At 41.1% G+C, this 10,573-nt stretch overlaps 1 protein-coding gene across 1 annotated transcript; it reads right to left on the bottom strand.

The window, feature by feature from the left end:
• Window positions 1-807: 807 nt before the first annotated feature.
• On the bottom strand, window positions 808-1,233 carry LOC137390347 (octapeptide-repeat protein T2-like). Its single transcript, XM_068076681.1, has one exon. The coding sequence runs from the start codon at window positions 1,231-1,233 to the stop codon at window positions 808-810; it is 426 nt and encodes a 141-aa protein (XP_067932782.1).
• Window positions 1,234-10,573: the final 9,340 nt, after the last annotated feature.

Genomic DNA, 10,573 nt, shown 5'->3' with positions numbered 1-10,573 from the left:
TGCACATTAAAATATCTGCGAAGGCTCTTTCATTGTAAACACTTTCCCACATTCAGTCAGTTTTATTTCAATTTGAGCAGTGTTAATTTGTCAATGTCTCAAACAAATGCTGTTCAGCTCAGCATGACAAGGCTGTGTAGCGATTTATAGGGTCACTAATTAGGTTAGTATTTGACCTATGGGGTCAAGCGCCTGTGTTAAATGCTCATCAGGCAGATGTTCATTAAAACACTTAATTTCAAAGTAACTCAACCTGGGAACAGCTCCAAATGGCATCGTGCCAAGTCATGGAAACATAGTAGATTACTCTTAACTAAACAAACTTGTATCTTCTTGTAAAATGTCTTTGCACTTATTCTCATGAACCCAAAACATCAACTATGTTTTCAAGGCAGAAGGAAGTTACATGCGGGTAGTAGATGCTTCTTCATGTTTTAACCAGCTTAACAAAGTGATTTGTTGGAAAATCTTTATTTCCTTTGTGTTGTAGAACAGTATCATAGTATATTCCATCACAATCATTCTCTCGTTTCATCAAATTGCTGAAAAGTTCACTTTTGAAGTGAAACGATTAGCCATGCAACGGCACAAAGTTGGACTGTAAACTTATGGTATAGTGTATAAATATATATGATACTTGTAATTTAGTTGGTCTACAAGGTCAAATAACTTTCATTCTACCTTCATTCGAGCTTAAATATTCAGTTTTATTGCACAGTTGGAACTCTCCTAATCTATCTCTCCATCCTTTTCTTCCTCTCTCCCTCTCTCTCTCTCTCTCTCACTTCCTCTTTCAAAACTCACACACTATCTCTCCCGCTCTCTCCCTTTCCATCTCTTTTTATCTTTTTCTCTCCATCTCTCTTTCTGTCTGATCCTCTCTCTATAGCCCTCTTTCTCTCCTTCTCCCTTTCTCCCCCTCTGTCTCTTTCTCTCCCTCCCTTTCTCACCCTTTCCTTCTTCCTTCCTTTCTCCATCTCTTTTCCTCTCCTTCTCTCTCTTCTTCCCTCTCCCTCCCTCTCTCTCCCTCTCCCTTTCTCCCCCTCTGTCTCTTTCTCTCCTTCCCTTTCTCACCCTTTCCTTCTTCCTTCCTTCCTTTCTCCATCTCTTTTCCTCTCCTTCTCTCTCTTCTTCCCTCTCCCTCCCTCTCTCTCCCTCTCCCTTTCTCCCCCTCCGTCTCTTTCTCTCCTTCCCTTTCTCACCCTTTCCTTCTTCCTTCCTTCCTTTCTCCATCTCTTTTCCTCTCCTTCTCTCTCTTCTTCCCTCTCCCTCCCTCTCTCTCTCTCTCCCTTTCTATCCCTCTCCCTATTCCTCTCCCGATGAGTATCTACCTCCCTCTCTTTCTCTGTTTATCTCCCTTTCTCTCTTCCTCTCCCTTTCTCTCTCCTTCTGTTTATTTCCCGCTCTCTCCCTCTGAATTTCTTTATCTTCCTCTCTCTGTTCTTCTCTTTCCTCTCTCACCTTCTTTCTATTTCTTTCCCTCTCTCTCATTTCCTTTCCCTCCATATATTTCTCCCTCTCTCTCTCTCTCTCTCTCTCTCTCTTTCTCTCTCTCTCTCTCTCTCTCTCTCTCTTTCTCTCTCTCTTTCTCTCTCTCTCTCTCTCTCTCTCTCTCTTCCTTCCTCTCTCTCGCTCTCTCTTTTTTTCCTTTTCTTTTCTCTTTTTTTTCTCTCTCTCTCAAAACAGCTCTTTCAACAGAATATTTATTGTGGGCTCATTGTTTACGTGTAAACTAACCAGGTTTTAATCAAATACCTCATAGCATGGTGGAGGCTGACTCCGTCCAGCAACAATATTTCTAGCAGAGTTAAAAACATCATAGCATGAATTGTGGTAATACAAAGCATGGTAAAATTTCTCATTGTTGTCACCAACTGTCTGAATCACTTGACAGCTCAGGTTTAAAGAGTTGCAGCTTTGCCTGAAGGCTGAAACCGCTTGATACCATGAAGCATTTTGATTCCATGTTGCAGGGTAGCGAACTCCGCGCCTTTGAAGCCTGAAATTAGTATTAAAGTTTAGCTTTATAACTGCAATATACTCAGCTAAGTTGTGGATTTTGTATTTTGATGTCACCAGACATCGCTACTCATGGTCTTCAACTCAAGTTTGTGAACAAATAAAATTAACATTTTAATAAAAGTTTTGCTATTGATTTTGCTGTTGTCATATCAAAAACTATTCAGTTTTGAACTGTTTTAAGCTATTGGTAAAGCAGACGTATTTGTTTAATTAAGATTTTTGCATATCAAACATAGCATAATCAAAACCAAACATTAGACAATGCTGAGTTACTCCATCCTGGTTCACAATAGTACTAGCAGTTCGAATCCCCTATTGTTTCAGAAGTCAGACAATAAACAATTTAAAATATCATAATAGCAAGAAGCTGATGCATGTAATATACACGTAACTGTATGTTTATTATTATACAGTTATTATTATACATGTATATTATATACATGCATATATATATATATAGATATATATATATCTATATATACATATATATATATATATATATTTACATATATATATATATAGGACAGATAGCGCAGTTGGTAAGGTATCGGGACCGTGATCATTAGGTCCTCGGTTCAAACCCCAACAACTGCACTTTTCTGGTGGTCCTTGGACAAGACCCTTGCTTGTATAATGTCTACAACCTCTATGATGAGTGCAATAACTATAGCCATGCCGGCTCGGACGTCGCCCGGTCAAACAAGGTCCGCGCTGCCTGTAGCTGAACCAGGACAAGGCAGTGAAAAATGGGCTACTGGTTCAAAACGGATGAAATGGACTCGGATTGATAACACGGACCTCATGCAGTGCTACTTTATGAGTGAACCTCAAAAGTGGGGCTATATGGGAAAGATGCGGCAACTGTGGATAAACATGCGCCCTGAATTGCCACTAACCGCTAAGCAACTTGTAGCTCAGAGGAGTAACATAATCAAGCGGCACCTCATATCGGAACTTGAGGTAGATGAAATTAGGAAACAGTTCACCCAAGTAACCTCAACCAACGAGGAGTGCATATCAACACACACTGTCGTGCATACACGATCATGTGTTGACTCACGGGCTGAAGAAGACATGCCACTTGGAGGTCCAAGTGGCCGCAAGCTCTTTGACCCAAGGGTGAAAGAGCTTGCGGAAAATATCATCAACAAGATGTCAGCTGCTAATGATTATGGAAGCAGGGTACCACTACGAAGAGTTAGCAAGGCCATACCTAAGAAGCTGTTAGAAGACATTAACATGGCACTGGAGTCGATCTCAACTTGATCAATCAGTGAGACTAATGCCTTAATCTACAGTACAGCAACCGTCATCTTGGAGGAGATGGATATTAAGCCAATGCCAACAAGGCTTCAAGCCATTCCATCCTGGCAGCTGAGGCTACAAAATAAGATCAAGGACTTGCGCAAGAAAGTTAGTAGGCTCAGTGAGAGATCTAACCACAGTTTGGAGCGTCCAAAAAGGGAAGCCACAATAGAAGCTCTAGAATCTGCCAAACAGCGGCTAGTAGCACTCTCGGCACGACTGAAGCGGTACACCTAAGAGCGAGATAACAAGAGAATGAACAAAATGTTCATCAATAACCCATCTAGAGTGTATTCCCAGTTCAAAGGTGAACTGCAGAGGCCAATCTCTGAGCCTCCCCGATCTAGCACTTCAAAGTTCTGGAAGGACATCTAGGAGAAAGAGACCACTCATAACACCACTGCAAATTGGCTGAAGAGGCTTAAAGAGAACCATCAACACACTGTGGCTCAGCAAGGACTCACCATCAGCAAAGACGACATTAAGTGCAGAGTGCAGCGTATGAAGAACTGGGCAGCACCTGGCCATGACATGATTCAAGCCTTCTGGTTAAAGAAATTGACATCACTTCACACTAGAATGGCTAAGCAGATGGAATACCTAATAGAACAAGGCGACCATCCAGAAAGGCTGACCAAAGGACGAACTGTGCTTCTGATAAAAGATCCAAAGCAGGGGCCGATTCCCAAAAACTATCGACCAATAACGTGGTTGCCCACCACTTGGAAACTGCTCTCAGGAATAGTTGCAGACAAACTGGAAGAGCACATGAGTCACTATATGACCAGTGCTCAGAAAGGAATTGGGCGCAATACCCGAGGAGCTAAACATCAGTTACTGGTGGATCGGACGGTCTGTCAAGACAGCAGGAGAAGGCAAACCAATCTTGCCATGGCTTGGATTGACTACAGAAAGGCCTATGACTCAATTCCCCATAGTTGGATACTTGAGTGCCTCAGTATGTACAATGTTCACCCTGCTCTTGTGGCATTCATCAAGATATCAATGACCAAATGGAAGACAGAACTGGAGGCTAATGGCAAAAAGCTGGCGAGTGTACAAATTAAGCGAGGCATCTATCAAGGTGACTCCTTATCACCGCTGCTCTTCTGCATATGCCTAAACCCTCGAAGCAATATGCTGGAGGAGACTCAATATGGGTACCAGTTTAAGAGTGGCACCAAGATAAACCACCTCTTTTACATGGATGACATCAAGCTGTATGCTAACAAAGAAAGGGACATTGATTCGCTAATACACCTCACTCAGGTATACAGCAAGGACATCGGAATGACCTTCGGTATTAAGAAATGTGGAAGGCTAATTCTTAAGAAAGGCCATTCTATGCTCACAGATGGCCTAAGAATGCCAAATGGTACCATCAAAGATATAGAAGAAGGGTACAAGTACTTGGGGATTATGCAAAGCAACATCAACCACGAAGCCGAGGTACGTCACAAAGCCATTACCGAATACAAGAAACGCCTTCGGCAGGTCTTACGGAGCCAGCTCAATGCCAAGAACCAAATCATGGCAATAAATACCTACGCGCTGCCAGTAATAAGATATCCAGCAGGAATAATAAAGTGGACTGAGGAAGCCATCAAAGAAACAGATATAGCAACTCGTAAACTGCTGACCATGCATGGAGCACTCCACCCAAAATCTGATACTATTAGATTGTATCTTGATAGGAAAGATGGCGGTAGGGGACTCAAAAGTGTACAGCAGACAGTGAAAGAGGAGGAGCAAAGCATCAAAGCATATGCAGCCTCCATGGTCATCTCAGATAATTTGCTAGCTGAATTTCAATCGGCTGCTCTCACAACGGACCTACACCCTGATGATGAGGAAATTGACTGGCATACGAAACCTCTTCATGGTGCTTACCACCAACAAATATCTAAGGTTGGCGATCTTCACCAGACATATATGTGGCTGAACAAAGGAAACCTAACGGCCAATACAGAGTCGCTAATCATGGCAGCCCAGGAGCAAGTGCTCCCAACAAGGCAACTCCAAACAAAAATCTATCACACTAGAGACGATCCTAGATGCAGACTGTGCAAAGATGCACCTGAGACCATCCAACACATCATCAGTGGATGCCGACAGCTAGCAGGGAACGCATACACTGAGCGGCATAATCATGTCGCAGGTATTGTGTATAGAAGTCTATGTGATGAGTATGGCCTTAATAAACCACAACACTGGTGGGAAGCTCCTGGTAAGGTCAATGAAAATGACCGCGCTAAGATCCTCTGGGACTTCTACATCCAAACTGACAAGCATGTCCTAGCAAACCAATCAGACATAGTGGTGGTAGACAAAGAGAACAAGAGGGCTACTATGATAGATATAGCAGTACCCAATGACTACAATATAGACAGCAAAGAAAAAGAAAAGGTAGAGAAATATTTTCCTCTTGGAGAAGAAATTGAAAAATGCTGGAATGTAAGAACAACTGTAATCCCAGTAGTCATTGGGGCACTTGGCGCAATAACACCGGCGCATAAAATGTGGCTTGCCCAAATACCAACAACAATCAACTAATGTGAGTTGCAGAAAAGTGCGCTATTGGGAACAGCTAAGATCTTGAGACGAGTGCTCAAACTCCCAGGTCTCTGGTAGGAGACCCGAGTTAGAGCAGAATTTACCACCCATACGGGATATCCGGGGTGAGGAAACAATTTATATATATATATATATATATCTATGAATTTCAATCGACTGCTCTTACAACGGACCTACGCCCTGATGATTAGGAAATTGACTAGCACACGAAACCTCTTCATGGTGCTTACCACCAACAAATATTTAAGGTTGGCAATCTTCACCAGACATATATGTGGCTGAACAAAGGAAACCTATTGGCCAATACAGAGTCGCTAATCATGGCAGCCCAGAAGCAAGTGCTCCCAACAAGGCAACTCCAAACGAAAATCTATCACACTAGAGACTATCCTAGATGCAGACTGTGCAAAGATGCACCTGAGACCATCCAACACATAATCAGTGGATGCAAGCAGCTAGCAGGGAACGCATACACTGAGCTGCATAATCATGTCGCAGGTGTTGTGTATAGAATTCTATGTGATAAGTATGGCCTTAATAAACTACAACACTGGTGGGAAGCTCCTGGTAAGGTGAATGAAAATGACCGCGCTAAGATCCTCTGGGACTTCTACATCCAAACTGACAAGCATGTCCTAGCAAACCAATCAGACATAGTGGTGGTAGACAAGGAGAACAAGAGGGCTACTATGATAGATATAGCAGTACCCAATGACTACAATATAGACAGCAAAGAAAAAGAAAAGGTAGAGAAATATTTTCCTCTTGGAGAAGAAATTGAAAAATGCTGGAATGTAAGAACAACTGTAATCCCAGTAGTCATTGGGGCACTTGGCGCAATAACACCGGCACATAAAATGTGGCTTGCCCAAATACCAACAGCAATCAATTCAGGTGATTTGCAGAAAAGTGCGCTATTGGGAACAGCTAAGATCTTGAGGCGAGTGCTCAAACTCCCAGGTCTTTGGTAGGAGACCCGAGTTAGAGCAGAATTTACCACCTATACGGGGTATCCGGGGTGAAAAAACAATTTTTTATAAATATTTATACGTATGTATGTATGTATGTATGTACCTATATGTATACATATATATATATATATATACATGTAAGTATGTATATACATATATATGTATACATACATTTATATAAATTTATGTAGACTCATGTGTGCGTGCTGCGTGTGCACATGTGCCTGTGTGCGCGTGTTTGGGTATGTGTGTACATGTGCGTGCATATGTCTGCATGTGTGTGCTCAAATGCATGATTGTGCATGCATGTGTGCATGTGTGTCGGCCCGTGTGAGTGCATGTGTGTTTCTGCGTGTGCGTGCCTTTGAGCGTGCATGTGTGTGTAATATATAATAGAGTATAGTTGGAAAGATTAAAGGCATTGAAGTTGAAAGAGGAAAAAAATACATTGATAGTTAGATAAAAAGAAAATAGTGGAGGAATTCCCTAATTGATAGAAAGAATTAAAGAGTCTGGTTGTTAAAATAATAAGGGAGGTAATGGTCATATCATCCAGGAAAAAAAACAAAATTAATTTCAAAGAATAATGTGAAGCTAATCTAGCAGCGTAAAAAAAATTAAATTCAGTCAGTATCTGTTGAGTTGCATCACAACAAGCAATGTAAAAAATTTAACAGTGAAAACCCAACTCCAGCGACACCCAAGAACGGAATAAACATTACTGAAAAAAGTCACAAAAAACTTACAGTCTTCTGCCGATTGCAACAATATGAATATATTTTATTACGGTCCCAGATAAGTATATGGTCTACAGAAAAGAGCAACAGTTTATCTAAAACAAATCCATGAAAAACAGTCCTACAGGATAAAAGTCAGTTTCTGGATTGCTTTGCCGAGCATCGCAACAGGCTCCTACATGTTCCAGGAATGATAGAGCAGTGTGCTTTAAGCTGCCTCACTCAAGGACCCGTTATGAGCTGTTTGGAGCATCACTGCATCTCTATAAAGAATATAGGTGGTGAAAGAGGGCCCAACCTAGAGCCGGTGCCCTGATCAGCTTGATCCTTACACTGAAAAATGAAATTGTTGGAACCAGACATTCCTGAATCTGCCGGAGCACACTTTTGGTACGTCGGTTTGGCTTCTGACCCAGTCTTTCCGGATCGGTGTCCGAGTACACTCTTTGCAACTCCGCTGGGTGTGGCCTATTTAGGTTCCAACTGCGATTTTCTTTGCCAGTCTGGGAATCTAGATATATGGACCCAGCTTTCAAAGGCCTCATAGTCATCTTGGAGAACTATGTCGGAAGTCTTTCGCGTCACCTCCTTGACCTGAATACATACGTCAGGATACCTTTACATTACTTTTTCGCTCAATTAGATAAGACAGAAGGTGATTGCAGTTCTGCCCCGTTTTACTTGGATTTGGCAGAGAGCCTCCGCATCACTCTTTTTTCCAACTTTTATTGAGGCTTTTTCTTTTGCGTTCAACTGAGATCTGCAATTCTGGTCAATTAGCCAAAAGTCCTTTTGCCATAGCTTGAACAATTTGAGGCCAGCATTTTGTAATACAAATGTGTGAAGTAATGCTAATAGTTGGAACTACTGTTGCATCCCTTGGTCGGTTTTTTTTTGTTTGACTGCTTTTCACAAGGACAGTGCCTTGGAATTCGTGTCTGCCCCCCAAAGCTTCAACACTGAAGGAGTTTGACCAGCATTGTCTCTTTAGGACCGCACCATTTTTCCTTTAGCTGTAAAACTTGCTTTGTCAGCTGCTGCACAACAAGTGAAACTTGGCTGACAGTCTGATCCTAAACATTTCTGTTTGCTCGACTGGCCACTTATCCATGAATGCAGTCTGCTGATATTCTCTAGACCGTATCTGAAAAAACTTGGTGCCAGCTTTGACCGTGTCAGTTAATGTAGTTTTAGCATACCCAGTACACACCATTGCTGGTTGAGACTCTGTTCAGCGCACTGCCAAACATTTGCTTTGCCATATTGGCCTAATGGCAGACTGACAGGTCACCGTAGGCCACTGGGTTCAGTTGCTCTACCTAAACAACATGCTCGTAAAAGGAGGTTCTTGTGGCACTTTTCAGGATATTTCGTTTACTTAGCTCAGACTGAGCATGTCAAGGAGAATGACCAAACTGAGCTTACTATGCGTAAAATATGGCTACTAACTGGTTGGCACATCTACGATGGTCTTCCTCCTCTCTCAGAGCTTTTTAATGATGCGACAGACTGGCTGCCTCAGTTCAGTTTTTACCGCGGCTATTTCCTAGAAGCGACTTATAAGGTATTCAACATCTTCTGAGCATGTGTACTAAAATAACGTAACCTTTTCACTACCATTCATTTACAAATTTACAAATACAAAATTACAAATACTGCCAACCACTTTCCTGAAAACTGCCAATTATCCTTTGTGATATGTATAACATTTGTTTTCCACTTCAAACTCTATCTAGAACACTTGCGTTATATATTTTATTTTGCCAACATTTTAAAAATTAGTGCTTTATAAAAAATTAATGTGTTTATTCTTTGTGCATTGCTAAAGCTATGGAAAGCTATGATTGATGCAAAGCTAAAACGATCCTCTACAATATTCCTTACTTATACAAAACTATTACTTCCACAACAATTTTTAGGGTAAATTTATAAAATAATTTTTGGACAACACTGTTCACACCATAAAATTCGTAAAGATCAATGGTTATGTTGTCAACAAATAATAAAATTACTTTACTACACAATTGCTGAGAAAGTCACAAAAATGCGTCTATGGCAGTCGACCATAAAAAGGCATAAATGCGTTTACGGCAGGTAAAGGGTTAAACTGGTGAGCTGGAACAAATGCCTGAGCTCAAGGCACAACCATCAATCTCTCAAGTACATTTGCCAAATGATCCGTAGTTATAATCTTCGTTTTGTGCACACCTGGTAGCCATTCCTATGCCTTCTTTTACAAGAGAGACTTTTTGGATCTGAAAAGACAGGCTGCCATATTTATGGTAGCTATTGTAAGTGCTTCTTAATCCTGGGAGTGTTTTATCTTGAGATACTAATTCTCCCTGAGTAACTCGTTTTACTACCACTAGGGTGGCTTTGGTGAGTTCATGTAAGGGTTCACTGGTTTCAGTGGATTCATATACATGTATCTAAAATCCCACTTATGCTACCATTGCAAAGGAATCCACTGTCACCCTTCACTACTTTACAAAGAACCACACCACTTTGACTACATAGAACAAATACATATTTCCCAAATGTTATATATAACAAATACAGTGAAAAGTTCATATTCGATCAACTGGGTAGAAGTAAACTCCATTGTGCTGAGGCTTGCTAGAGTTATTCAGGCTCTTTTTATATGATTGTTTTGATAAGTGCTACCTCCTTGCTGGAGAGGCTGATTAGATAATAGCTCAGTCCTTCATTTGCTGTTTAGTCAGGTAGTCTAGGTATATATAGTAATCTATGTGAGCATGTATTACTTTTACAAGCTTATATCATATATTATTGTGTACTGCATGTAATACTATCACTATTACTCAAAAATTGTAACTAGAGCTCGAGCAATTCTCATTTCAATTTTAGCTGTGCCTTATGTATGCAGTGCTGCTACCTGTGACAAACGTAATCAACCAGCAAAATGTGTTCCATGCTATGCTAGTACCGCTTTTGAACACATAT

Source organism: Watersipora subatra, chromosome 3 (assembly GCF_963576615.1).
Source record: "Watersipora subatra chromosome 3, tzWatSuba1.1, whole genome shotgun sequence".
NCBI lineage: Eukaryota > Metazoa > Bryozoa > Gymnolaemata > Cheilostomatida > Watersiporidae > Watersipora > Watersipora subatra.
Note: the sequence above shows the minus strand (reverse complement) of the source record. Positions and strands in the feature narration are given on the sequence as shown.

Excerpts from the sequence above, each read along its gene's own strand:
- LOC137390347 (XM_068076681.1), bottom strand. The coding sequence starts at position 1,233 with ATGGAGAAAGGAAGGAAGGAAGAAGGAAAGGGTGAGAAAGGGAAGGAG.